This window comes from Neolamprologus multifasciatus, chromosome 3, assembly GCF_963576455.1.
Source record: "Neolamprologus multifasciatus chromosome 3, fNeoMul1.2, whole genome shotgun sequence".
Taxonomy (NCBI): domain Eukaryota; kingdom Metazoa; phylum Chordata; class Actinopteri; order Cichliformes; family Cichlidae; genus Neolamprologus; species Neolamprologus multifasciatus.
This window is the reverse complement of record NC_140441.1, coordinates 14,948,578-14,963,201: the sequence shown is the minus strand read 5'-3', so window position 1 is coordinate 14,963,201 and position 14,624 is coordinate 14,948,578. Positions and strand designations below refer to the sequence as shown.

Sequence of the window (14,624 nt, the reverse complement as noted above, 5' to 3'; positions counted from 1 at the left end):
TTCCTTAGAAATTTCACATAATACAATACACTCAACAATACACTCAAATCTCAGTGCTTAGTTTTTGTTAGATCTGTCAAACTTGATATTTGACCATGTAAACCACTTTAGCTTTCATTTAGTGTTTCACAACTCTGCTGCTTTAACTGTGACGACTACCAGATGATCTGCTTTCCCACTCAGTGTTTCCAAGAACAGCACTGTTCACTCAACACACGTATCAAACAGCCACCCCTGAATAAGCAAAACTTAAAAATGAATTCCATCAGCCTTACCGTGACATCATGTATTTCAAGCTAGAGTTTTGGGTATGTCCAGAAAAAGTAGAGGAGAATACCTGGAGAGCTTTGAAACTTAGCACTACTAACACGGTCATGACAGGAGATAAAGAGAGCTAGCACTACAAAAAGTCAAACAACTCTTATCCAGGGGAATACCAGGAGGTTAATTTTTTAACATGTTCAAAAATCCCAAATTTTCTGAGTAAATTACTTCAGTGATGATTTGGCCTTACTCACGGTTTCCAGTGAAAGGTGCTGGTGACACCACTCAAAGTGATTAACATGAAAAAACTGGGAACACTTGGGGGAGTGAAACATGCTTCTGAGGAAAGATAAGAGATGCTATTAGGTGTAGGTTTAAAAAGTTCACACAGACTGAGGTTGTTTTTGGTGTTGTAGACTAGCAGCGACCTTTCGTCTGCACATCTAATTGATTTCTAATGAAAACTCTTTTATGTGCATGTGCAGGAAAAGTTATCGAGAATCAGGCTGTGTTTAACTATCCCAGTGGATTTAAATTCTTTGCCTCCCTGGAAGCACATCAGACAATAGCCAGTTCAGCATGCCTTGCCCCCATCAAAGTTTGGCTTCACCTTATAGAATCCAATGCATGTCCTATCAAGTTCAGTAATCCAAATCTCTTACTATCGCTCATCTCACCCACATTCTTACCCTTCTCCCCTCACCCCCCGCAACCAGTGTCTCGCCAGTGTGTGTGCCTTGAACTAGATCTTATGCCTTACAACATGCAACCAGGTGAGTCTCCAGGCAGGGTTTGTGCTTCCTTTTCAATTTGGGTTCACGCTGTAATTCAGGACCAAACTGCCGTTAAAAAAAATTACAATGAAACATTGACATTAAAGTAGATTTCTTTATGAATAAACTTATTTATTTCTTTTCTTTTTCAGTAGCAGAAGTAATCAGTTACACAGACCAGCCTTCATGTTCACGTTCATAAATGGGTGGATGGAGTAACATATTTTTTTCACAATAACTACTTGAGCATATTTAAAAGGGGAAATTTGTAGATTTCGTGCGGGAGGCGGTTGTGTCCGTTTTACCAGAGAAATTCTTTATGTTTCCTACAACACAATAACAACAACACTCGTTTAATCCACCAGAGAGAATGGGGGGGAAAAGGTTTGAGTTTTATTGTATCCCTCTCCAGTTATAATGAACTGGGGGAAATCACACAAAGTAAATATAGAAGTTCGTGGAAAACTGTGAGGCAGGTTTCTATAGAAAGCCAAGCACTTTCAATTCGGTAGAAATCTTAATAGCTGGAGGACAATTTTAAGTGGGTGGAATACGTCGAAGTGATGATTGCGTAACTTTCGCTCTTAGTCACAGTGACGTGTCAGTGTTTGAACAGAAGAGGGCGCCCTGTATCCACAGTTTACCCAGACAAACACAGAAGGCACAATGTGAAGCAAAGAGAATCAGCGCCCTTACTTATATTAGACTATGCTTAAGCCCACTAATAAAAACTTCTATTATCAAACAACAATATAAAATGTATGTTTCATTGAGGATGAAAGGGGGGCAGCTTATCTAAGCATAATAGCAGTATAGAGTCTATTGTATTCATACAGAGCCAAAGGAATTCCAAATTAAAACAAATTACTCAGCTCCTCCCGTGGAAGTGGAAGTTGCAGCATGCAATGGAGAAATCAAATAAATCTGGAGGATGACAGACAGTGGGGTGTATCCTTTTACCAGCTACAGAAAGTGTTCAGTAGAACATCAAAAAGCATTAAGGCAGTACAGAAAACTGTATAGACAGGCCATTGCCACTCCCAGGGCATTAAAGACGGGTGCACTTTGACGTAGGTGATGTGACTCAGTCTTTGTAGCAAAAGTGAGAGGATGTTACTCCCAGTTTGTAGCATACTCCTTCTGCAGGGATGTGTCCAAAGAAAGGGTTGTGGGGTGGGGCGGCCCCCAGAGTAAACTGCTGTTAGTCTTATATAGGCAAGCACCACTGCATGAGAGCACGGATAGCATCATGCACTCATTGTCTTTACTGAGGTCAAAGTTAGTTATGTGTTAGTTTGTTGACAATATATTTTGTTGTATTATTTCAGATAATGCTAACCATCAGCATGTACCTAATTGAAATAATCTCCAGCTACACTAACATTATATATATATATATATATATATATATATATATGAATTGCTAGTGTAGCTGAGCACAATGCTATTAATAAAGTAGGGTTATGACTTTTACAAAGGTAAAACGTTTAAAAATGCTAATATTTTTTCATGATCAAATGCAAATCTTGATTTTGCACATCTCTGCTGAAGTGCACCATTTAAAATAAATAATAAATAGACACACTCCTGTTGTTCAGGGTGCTTGGCAACTTAGCCACAGGGTAGCTTTATGATTTTTCTACATGCACAGTTGTAAATAGAGATAGATAAAAGTGAAATCAGGAGATGAAATCACAAAACTCCCAAAGAGGACTCCTGGTTGAGTTTTTTTCCACCTTGTCGGTCTCTGGGATCAGAACACTTTGTTAAAGACCTGGAGTGCACTCTGACGCACAGTTACGTGACTTAATGGCACTATTTTATGCTGTTACGTGAATGTACTGAACAATACATTTCTGCTTAAAAATGCTTGAAAAGTAGGCTACACCTCTTTATCACACTCTCAAATCCGTAAAAGCAGAATCAGTGTTTCAGATAAGAGAATCTCTTTTATTTAAATGTCCCTGAGGTTACCCGCTCCACCTGCCAAAGTATCTTTGGGGAAGATATTGAACCCTGAGACGCTCTCTAAAGCGTTCACTGGAGTGTCAGTGTGTATGATTGTCAGATAGAAAAGCAGAAAAGCCCAGAAAAAAGTACTTTTCTGAATGTGTGTCAATGAGTCAGCGAGGCACGTTGTATAAAGTGCTTTGAGTGCTTGAGTAGAGTGAAAAAAAAAGCGCTATATAAGACCCTGTCCATTTATCATTTATCATCCGACATCTTGGGTCTGCCACTATCTTTGCTATTTAAGTATATGGTGCTTTAATCAACACAACATTGTAACTCCACAAATTACCAGGCATGGGTAGTAATGGAAAAACTTAGAAACTTTAATCACCTTTAATCAGCTCAGACTGCATGCCAATGTATTTACATTACAGTGTCATTGTCGATGAGTGCTTAATAGCAGTCCTATTACGTCTTTAAAATATGGATAGAGACAGTCTGGCATCACTGCCAAGAAAGTCTATTTTGTAGTGGCATGCATCTCGACTTACCACTTTTCATGCAAAGTGGAAAATTTGCATAAGAAGCCCTGCATGCCAGGACTGCTTTTCCAGAGTCAGCAGAACTGCTTATCAAGAAAGAGTTTCACAATTTTAAAATTAGCACCGTAGAAGTCCAGAGTTTGAAACGTTACATGACTTTAATTCTGTAATGTGGAACTTAAAGTTCCCATGACTCAATATAGTTTACTTCATTAGATAAGTTGATGTAATGGCAAGAAATAAAGAGTATTATTTTTAAAACAACAACAAAAAGACATCAAACACACTATTGCATATTTGAAGCTTCTTTATTTGCTTTTATTATATACTTTGTGTTTTTACATAAAGAGACATATTTCTTTTACACATATAGTTTATATGGTTAATTTGTATCTGTATATATGTACACCTTAAATAAATCTTACATTAACACCAAGAAAATAAAACATTTACAGTGCAAGAATGTTCATTAGTGGTCAACTTTCATGGTCGCTTACCCTGGTAAACCACAATCACTTCCAAGCTCATGTGCTAAGTCGCTTCTATGTTTTTTTTTTCTTCTTTCTTTTTTGGTTTATTTTTTCTTGTTCTTCTCTCCATTCATGCTCTCAGTCAAAAAAGAAAAAGACATATAAAATTTGGAAATTTGCTGACTTGATGGGAGGGGCTTTGGAGGAATGGAACAAATGAAATGACCAGAGTATGCACATGTACCACACGACCAACCAAACTCAGATTACCTGTAAACACGTTGAGGGTAGTTGAGACATTTTAGGAAATTTGCTTGTTTGCTTTGTTGCTTGTAGTTAAACAAGAAGAAACAGCTACATGTAACCAAGTTTCCCTAATTTTCGGCTTTTTTACATATTTTTGTGGAGATTAAACAGATGAGAAAACATGTTACGAAACACTTGGAGAACCTGCAGCGTGATTCGCTTAAAGCTGCTGCAGCTCTTGAAACGCAGAAGCTGATTGCTTATAAACCAGCCCTGTAATGCCAGGTGTATCATATTTGATACACGCTTTTATGAGTTTTTGAGACTTCTACATCATCAATGTGAATTTTATTCCTCTGAAAAACTTACAAATTGCACAACTATGCCAGATGTAGCAAAAAAACATGCAAATTAAAACTTATATATGCAAACTGATATTTTAATTTATTATTTTCAGAAGGTTCAATAAGCACTCCAGCATCAAAACGATAGAATTTTCTGGAATTTATTTAATGGTTCAGGCTTTACGGTGCTAGTTTGACCTTTTTAAAAAGTCTAAACTCTGTTTCTATTTATAAGCAATAAAAGTAATTAGGATGAAGTAATTTTCTTGTCTTGCCTTCTGTTTTTCTTATTCAGCCTGAGCTGAATTAGGTCAACGAGACAACGAGTTGTAGCAGTTTGAGATAACACCCACAAACCTTTGATACCTAATTACCAGAAAAAAATGATATGATGACATGATATCTCTATCCAAGATTGTCCAAACAGTCGAATACACAGTGGAATTTGTAGAATAGAGTCACATTTCAATAACACAAATGGGTGAGGCCTATAGATAAATCTTTCAGCAATCACACTTATTAGCAAAGTGTTGGATTTTTTAAATTTTTTTACCTGCTCCGGCCGTCTTCTCATCTAACTCTCCGCAAGAAGCTAAATCTCCCACAATGTCAAACTATTCTTTTAAAGAAAAGGTGGTTGAAGAAACTTGAGGTGTGATCACATTAACCCGAGTGTGTGGGAGCTCTGAGCAAAGGGTTTTAATGACGAGTGTGCGCAGGATAAATTCAGAAAGTACATGAGTCATCGCAGAGGCCATAAACCAACTGTTTGAATGCGGCTGCTAGAAATGCTCAAAGAAATATAACATGTGAGAACGCGCCAAGCACAACGGTTTATCGTGAGCACGGTCTGGACGGGCATTAGAGTTTTGTTTGCCCTGTGCATCTGTAACTTTAAATGGCAACATCGCTCACGTCTACATTTGTTCAGAGGAGGCGATGTGGTATTTAAAGCCCTCATTTTCTGAACTGAAGAGACACATTTTTAATCTGATGTTTAGCCTTAAAATGAATTCTTATGTTGATTCTGTAATATTATGATAATAAAGGGCCGCCAGCTTTTTCCATCCACTATTGCAAAGAAATAAATACCTATTAAAAAAATCTAACACGTTTGTTATTTACAAAGTAAAACCAATGAGTTCCTAGTGTTCGTCTCTGAATGGGTGCATAAAAGTGAACGTCTATTCTAAGCTCCGCTGTACAGTCAATGGGTAACCAGCCCAAACACCTCGCATGCATTTCCCCGCACACATTCAGAGAATCTATTTACTACTATTTTACAGTTAACTCCTACTAAGCTGCTGTACAGAGGCTGTGTTGAGGTAAAGCAGGTGTTCCTGGCCAGCTCTAACAGGAAGGGGTTCATTTTAGGAGAAATGGTCGCCCACTTTATGAAGCGGGGCTTTTTTTTTTTTTGTATGTTTTTTTATGTCTGGACAGGACAGCGAGGGAGGGCAGGGCACTGACGCATGATGGAGGGGTGTCTTTCAACACGACACACGCTATATTGCTGTTGAGTCGATGATTTCCACATTCTATGCTTAAAGAGAGTTCGTGATTATGATTTATTTTCCCAGTATAAAACACAGATTGGGGTATATATTTATATATATATTTTTTTGCAGTTAGTTGCAAAACACGGGTAGTATGACCTTCTATGAATCGCCATCGTGTCGTGACTTTAAATGCAGATTGCACACATGCACACAAAAGCACCTTTGATTAGAAAAGAAATTGCACAAGTTTGATAGATATCGTCGACCGTACAATGTTGACATTTTCTACATAGAGACTGAGCACTCGTTTGCATTAAGAAGTTATGAAGCATGTCTGGAAAGTATACATTTCGGTATACAACTTCTTAAATGTTGATTGGTATAATTCACCTCCTGGTGGCTTTTTTTTTTTGTTTGTTTCCTTTTTTTCCCTACATGCAGTTGACTCCTTGAAACTTCTACCCCAGGAGCTTAACTAGCCGGTGATTTGAGCCCAGTTCTACTGTGAACAAAGCACTACACACTGACTAATCTAAATCAATCATGACGCTTTAACACAGTAAAGTTATTTTCAAATGTATTATCTTGACATTGACTTTGTTTATGGATCTTTAATGAGCCTAAGTATTCATGCTTTTGTTTTCGCCCCCCTAACCAGTACAAGATATTGAAGGCTAGCATATGTAGCTAACTTTCATTTAGGCTTTTCTTTTGTTTGTTCTTGCCTTTGTCCATCGGTGCACGTGAAATGGAGATTTCTTTACAATCATAATGTTTGCTCAATGGGTGAAGAAAAAAAAGGAGCAGATTGTCATGCTACAGTTTATCTAATGCTACGTCTAACATTTAGTGAAAATGAATTTAAAAAAAAAAAATTAAAAGAAAAAAGGACTCATTCAGTGGTGAAAAATGGCATCCTGACAGGGGGCGAGGAGAAGCTTCAACTCTGAGCACAGACAAGTTTGCAAGAAAGAAATAAGAAAATAGAAGTTCATCTGTCCTTCGCCGCGTTCCTTGCTGCTCAGGCGCGAAGCTCAAAAGAGAGTCGTCCCCATCGACCGTTAAACAACATGTTTCGAAGAACACATTCATCCGCACGCTGCTCCCGTTTCTCTCATTCATTAGTTCGTCCACATCACGATTCACTCACGACGTCTCAGTCAGTTCAACCAGTATGTGCTTTCAAATGTGATCACAAATTTGAGCTCAGCCATATTTGTTGGTAAGAGTTTTAAACAGTGCATCTCATGTTTGTTTGTTTCTCCCCCCGAACTTCACAGGAGGTCATTCTTCTCAACCTTCATTTCTCGTCTAGTGAAACTAATGGCATGCATAATACTTCTATATTTGGCATAAACCCGTAACCCACCCACCCAAACCCGCTACCCTACTCACCTGCCAGTGAAAATAACAACATATTTAAAATCCACTCTTGTTAAGCCTATGTTAAACCAGCCAAGCCGTAGTCTTGTCCCTTAATGGTTTAAGCGCTCCCCACCACCACCTGCTCACTGAAAATAAAGGGAGATCCCACAGTTTTCATTCATCTCTTGTACAGTTCTTCTTTTTTGTCTTTTGTTCCTGGTGTAAAGGATCGCAAAGGGTCAGGTGAGACAGACAGCAGACAAATAGGATGGTTATGGTGGTGAGGGTGACGGAGGGGATGTAGGTCCCTGAAAGGTCCTTAAATAGTCACCGGGCAGCTAATGACCTTGTTCTCTAGCATGACACTGACCACCAGGAAGACGAAATACAACATGAACATGATGAAGCCGAGCAGCTTGCTCATGCGCCACTTGCAGGCGGCGATGGAGATGATGACGAAGAGGAGCATGAGGAAGAGGAGCACGATTGCACAGAAGAGGCCGTTGGAGCTGACTTGCACCGGTTTCAAGCCTTTGAATAGGGACCACAGGAGCCAGGGCAGCGGCAGTCTGCAAGTACACAAGCACACGATATGTTACAGGCTGACCACGTGAGCTGCTGAGAGACGATAACAGCATGAAGATAAATGTCTATGTCCTGGATAAACTGACCCTTTAAATGATATATGCCTGTTTGTAATTTAGTCTTTTTTTAGTCAAAGCTGCTTAACAAATATGCATGTGGTCGCCACATCTAACGCGGTACATTTGCTTTACTATCTTGTTGCTATTAGAAGAAATGATACAGGTTTAGCCACGAAACCGAACCTAATGTTGTGTAAAGACTTTGGAAATCAAAATTGCGCTGCAAAAATGCCATCTTAGCCAGTAATAGTTTACTTATGATGCTACAGTTCAATTCAAGGCTTTGAGAGGAGTCATCGTCAGAGCAAAAAGTACTGCTTTCTCTGTGCTTCTCCTAAACATCACATACGGATCCATACCCAGATCATGCTTGGATAACATACCCAACAGTAATGTCAAAGATGTTGGAGCCTACAGAGCTGGATACAGCCATATCACCCAGCCCCTTGCGTGCCACAATAACACTGGTGATGAGGTCAGGGATAGAGGTTCCAGCTGCTAATATAGTCAGTCCCATAATCTCCTCTGTAATCCCAATGGTCTCGCCAACCTGCAAAAAAGAAGAAAAAAAGAAAGCTAAGCTTTAGGGTAAATAAAAACTAATCTTTGTTGGAGCTATTTTTAATTTCCTTGTGCTTAGAAGCTGAAGGAGGTGATAAAAGTATCTCTGACAATCTTTGTTTTAAACAAGACAGCTGTAATTATGCGTGCGTGGATGGGAATGGAGGGTTATTATAAATGTCAAGAACAAGAAATGAAGGAAAATATATTTTGTGGGCTGCTGTTATGATCACATAACATCAGTTCTTTTTACAGAGTCTTGTGTACCTGATGGGCCCACCACACCATTAGGTAGGAGAATCCTGCAATCCAGCAGATGGCACCCAGGAATGTAATGGGGAAGAACTTCTTTGATGACTGGAAAATAAAAAAAGAGGGATTGAGCAGCACACGTACACACAGACACACGGCATTCTTGTTCAGGAGAATTTAGTCGCATACCGTTTTCCTGACGTCAGGCAGCGTTAGCCACAGGGGAAGGACAATAGGCATGATCAGGAGGTAGGTGAAGCGCTTGCGGCAAGATTCAGGCCAGGACAGGCTCAGAGGCTGGTCCTCTTCTTCTTCATCCTCAGCCTGAGAGCAGAAAAAAGGGAAGGAGATACTGGTCAAAATTTATCATTTTGAAAACAATATCAGGTGAACAAGAGGGAATAACTGAAAAAAGAAAAAAAAAAACATTGGAAGTGTCCCTTTTAGCTTCATATACTCACTACCCACAGAGGCAGGGATCAGTTTGACAACACCACTGTTATGAAGGAATTCAGAAGTCAGCAGAGATTAATTGCAGGAACTGGATGTGTGCTACCATGACTTTAAAGGGGACCCATTCTGCTCATTTCCATGTCTCTCTTTTCATTTTGAGGAATTTACCAGGGTAGTTTTGCATGATTCATAGCTGAAAATGATATGTCTTATATTGGGCCGTGTTGCAACCACATCGGATCATCCTCTGTCTGAAACAAGCAGTGTGATCTCCCGGAAAGCCCACTTTCTTTTTCTTCTGATTGGCTGCCCCTCATAAACTGGCTTCGTTTGATACAGAGCAACACTCAGAGATTTGATTCAAAATATAAAGTAGAAAACAGTCTGAAGAGTGGGCACTTGGCCTCATTATTTGAAACTTTGGCCATTGCAATTGTAAGAGTATTACATAAATTTAAAAAAAACAAACACATAACAGGTCTACTTTAAGAGAGAGGTGGCTGTGATTTCTGAGACTCCACTGAGCCTGAAGGGCTGAGTGTCAGCAGTCATCGGGGGCTCATCACTGCTGACTGGTGATGTTGGCTGCATCAGCAGATCCTTAGGGTGTGACTGGACGTGCTGCTGGAATGCCAAGTGAGACAAAAGTTGACGGCACCCTGTGATTCGCATGAAGTCAGATTCCAGGAAAGATGACCAAATCCTCATTTTATCTACCTTCTTACAGGCTGTCACTTAAACATCCATGTAATAGTTAAATAGTACAACAACTAAGCTTTTTCTATTCGGAAAGATCCCGAGGTCCCTTAGCAACTAATTATAGAAGATGATAAGGAGCCAAGGGGACTTGCAGAGAACAAGTCCATGCACGCAGGCCAGACTAGAACATGTGAGTGATCTAAAATTTATCCCCTGCCCTTTTGAGAATAAATAGGTATGAAAACATGAAGTGAAGGGGTGCAGAAGATACACTGGGCAGAAAAACATAAAGTAAAACAGATGCTGATAACAGATGTGATACGCTGGGTAGTAATTTTCTCAAGGAAATCATTTCAGGCCTTAACAAATTTAATCAGATCAGCTAAACAAGGCCACAGTGAAGCAGAAATCTTTAAAGATGGTTGCTGCACGAATCATGAATCATATGGAGCTTATCCTGCTGTGACAGCAACTGCTGTTGAGTATTGCCTGGTAACCTTGGTAATCAGAGCTGCCAAACAAAAGGGCTTGCATCACTTATGTTCAGCATTCTGATTTCTCCTCCTCTCCATATCCAGATGGCTGCATTGTTGTCTTTTAAAAGCTCTAAAAAGCAAAACAAAAACAAAAGCACCCGACGCTTTGCAAAGATCAGTTCTGGACCAAATCCACTGCTTTTAAAAGATGCAAAGATTGTTATTTTGGCTCACTGCAGAATCCAAAAACGCAGCAAAAGCTTCTTCTTATGTTCAATCACAATATTGACAGTCCACTCCACACGGTTTTGCTCTGCAGCTCTTTCATGGGCATGTTGACTGCATGCAGACTACTGTTTCTGGATGACACTGCTCACCATGAATCCAGCATTTGACTATTTATGATTTGCTTTAGTTGCTTTCTAAGCTTAAGTACCCCATTGAGCTGGTGCTCCCTGGTCTAACTTGGTTCCTAAATGCCAGCCCCTTGGGGGCCTTTCCTGCCCTGTGGTGGCTCAGTTGGTAACACTGCCAACTCTGTGCTTAAAGGCACTGACTTTTATCAGACACCACAGAGCTGCGAGGGGAGGCGTGACATTTGCTTTTTTTTTTTCTTTCTTTCTTCCTGGAGGGAAGCATTTGCTCTGGTACCCGGTGTGAGGCAACAAAGCTACAATAGTTGAAATGGTCAAAAAAGTGCAGAACAGCTGCAGCAAGGCTGGAAATACAAATGGTGCGTTTGCATTAGTTTAACCAGAAGAAGGAAAACACTGCTGATCTGACAGGTTCGCTTCCATGAGGCATCTCTAGTTAATAAATAATGCAAGTACAATAATGGGAAAAAAAAACAGAGGAATTTGGTCTTCAAGTAAAATAATATCTCAGCCACAGAGTCAACAGATTATTGTTATTTTTTATCAGCAGTGAATTCTGGGAGCACACCTCTCTAGGCTTTGTGCATGCACAGAAAGCCAGAGCAGGGATTGTTGCCAACAGATACGACATCCATCAAATCACACACAGTATTAAAAAGAGTAGCTGGGGTGAAGACGGGTTGCAAAGCAGCTTGCAACTGCAGGCAGGCTAAAGCAGCCTAAACTGCATGCCATATAGGTTATTGGGGTGTTTACGTGGATATCAGCTTCGCCGTGGGTGTGGGTCAATGTTGAAATCAGCTGATCTGTGGTGAAACGTCTAAATTTGTTTTTTTTTTGGTTTTTGGTTCAGAGGGTTCCTCTTGCATCATTTTTTTGATTCAACTTTTAGTATCCAGGAATTGACAAAATGCAGCCATCTGTTCAAAACTAAGATGCTATGTGTAATTCACAAAGAAAGCCTCAAACACACACTGTGATTTGAAACTTCACACATTTCCATTCACTATTTGTCTGTCTGACAGCAGTGTCTCATTCTTCACATGAAACATTCATCTTCATAGATGCCCTAACAGCTGCAATGGCATGAATATTTTTTTTGTCCCCCCACACGCACACACACAGGCTCCATCTGGATATAAAATTCTCATCCTATTTAGGAAAAGAAAAAGCAAGCAAATCTTCAAACTGAATGATGCTTCCACCCAGGAACCCCTGAACACAATGTTTTTTTTCACATCGCTTTAGTTGTGATAGAAGACGTAGGATGAGTCATGAGATCCCGTGGTTATGATTTTCTTTAGTTTTCACGAATATTATTTAAAGAATTGATTACAGGAGCTTTATAAATATTCAAAATGTATGCTACTGAAAGCAGAAAAATCTAGAATATGTTGTTGCAGATAGACAATTGAGTGAGACATCGTTTTAATGTTGTCATCAAAATTAGAACCAGATGCAGATTTTAAAATGAAAAATCTGCTGCTTAGAGAAAAATGACAGCACATGACTACTTTTCTTGGCTTGCTTCTCAAGGGTTTAGACAGTAAGTCGTGCAAAACTCTGCTGCAAATTTTAATTTGACCTTAACTATCTCCTTATTCCCCAGTCTTGGTTGCCAAGACATCCAGGAGGAATTGAACAATTAGCGTGATGGGGCCTCTGGCGGCAATATGAAGGTGTGAGCTGTTTCCAGCTACTTCCTGGCTGACACAGGCACAGGCAGGTGCACTGTGCAGGATCTAAAAATAACAGCATGTAGGAATCAAGAATGCCAATAAGCATCCAGGTCTTTCAAAGTTTGTGAATCATCACCTGAAAAAAAAGGTGTTTTTAAACTCCATCTACCTGCTGTTCTGCTTCCTGCCAAACATTAATCACAAGAATATCATTTTAGCATCATATCAGGTTATGATGTTATGATGTCTGTGTTTAGCAGAGGAAAATGTCAGGATCTTGAGTCAAATAACTAAATAAACACAAAATGTAATGAGCTGCAAATCTCATAAACACATAGACAAGATATCAAATATAGAAAAGTTATAATGTAGAAAATCAGAACATAGAATTTATATTAAATATCCTTTTTTTTGACAGCAGTTCATAAATGTCTGGAAACTAAGAAGACCAGCTGCTGGACTTCTGGACACGTGTTCCTGAGACCATGCACTGATTTCTATAACAGAATCCTGCCTGTTTTTAATGAAGTGTTTCCTGAGAATCCAAACCCATGAGATGCTCTGTAAGATGCTCTTTTTATACACAATCGTGCTACTGAGCCATTGCCATTTAAACTAAATAGTTTCATGTATTCGTTTTGTTTTAATTTAGTATTAGTATTTAAACTAATCAATTTAAAAATGTTTCTTCAGCTGTGGTAACGCTCGCTTTTCCAGTTTTTTGCTCCATCAAATTCAAAATGAGATAATATTTTTCATTAAACTGTAAAATGTGTTAAACATTTGATGTTTTATATGTCCTATTGTGAATAAAATGTTGATCTCTGAGATTGGTAAATTATTACATTATGTTTTATTTACATTTTCCAGTATTAGCTTTGTACAGTATTATTTGTGCTTTTAATCAAGTAGGACTTCATAGTATTGTGGACACCACTGTATGCAAAGCTGCTTCACATATTACTCTTTATACAATATATCAGATATATACATATATTTATATAATGAACTTTATGTACATTTCATACTAAATAACCTAAATTAAACCATACACTCTCTCAAATACAAAACTACTGCTTATGCACCAACACTTCTGTTGTATTTTTAATAAGTAAGTCCAGAATTTAAAAAGGAAAAAAACATGTTACTTCTTAGATTTGAAACTTTTCACGTGTCAGTGTTTTTTGTTTCATATTTATCTACCTTGTCTTTAAATTTTACACACAGCATGATGTTAGTAAAACTGTAATTTCGTTATCCTTATACATGCAATTTTCTTCAATATGAAAGACTTTTACAATGATATGAGATATGAGATAAACTGGATAAAGGACTGGAAGCTTGAGGCAAGAAAAATGCTTCTGAAAGAAAGAGCAGTCTGAGCCTGCATAATTGTTAACAGAATAAAAGCTCTCTCCATATCATGAATTAATTGTAAAGGATAATAAAGGATAACTGGAGCTGGATTTGTTCATGTGACGTTTGTGAGAATATCAACAAAATCGTTCCCATTTTTCCCCTTTTTTCCCCAATTGTATATATATTTATGAAGAGTGATTAGCCAAAACACTGATTATTACAACCAAAGCACTTTGGCTAATGCATGTCCTCCACTTGGAGGAAACACATTACAGTAATTAAAGACCACAAGCAACATCAGTTGAATGTCTCCTTGTAGTAAGTCGTCTGCCCAAAGAGACTTACAAGCTGTGTGATTTCCATCAAGCTTATAGTTAAATATATTAGCACACAGTTCCTGTTATGTTTTCCTTTTCCTTTTTTCCACTATTGTTCACCCAGCTGAAACTGGCTGAACATTAGTTGGAACATTAGCAGGCTTTTGGGATTACTCTTGTTGATAGCAATTTAAAAGTTGAAAATCCAGCAGGATGACCGACACCCTCGCCTCCTCTGTCTGTTCTCCTCTCAGTGTACATATTTTGATTGGCTGCCCGGTTGCCCCAGGACCGTCTGCTGGCTTGGCGGGTTGCTGCATCCCGCCGTCGTCGTTAATGCCAGCGATTCTGGTTCAG

At 39.0% G+C, this 14,624-nt stretch overlaps 1 protein-coding gene across 7 annotated transcripts in view; it reads right to left on the bottom strand.

Moving 5' to 3' along the window:
• Positions 1-4,075: 4,075 nt before the first annotated feature.
• LOC146521761 (sodium/potassium/calcium exchanger 2-like) overlaps positions 4,076-14,624 on the bottom strand; it is a 52,844-nt gene continuing 42,295 nt past the window's right edge. For all 7 annotated transcript variants that reach the window (XM_085154864.1, XM_085154862.1, XM_085154865.1 and 4 more), the window contains 4 exons: positions 9,100-9,234; positions 8,926-9,015; positions 8,481-8,647; positions 4,076-8,022 (listed from right to left, as the gene is read on the bottom strand). In XM_085154864.1, the coding sequence (XP_085010990.1) occupies positions 7,773-8,022; positions 8,481-8,647; positions 8,926-9,015; positions 9,100-9,234 (642 nt within the window). In that variant the 3' untranslated portion in view covers positions 4,076-7,772. The remainder of the gene's footprint in view (positions 8,023-8,480; positions 8,648-8,925; positions 9,016-9,099; positions 9,235-14,624) is intronic.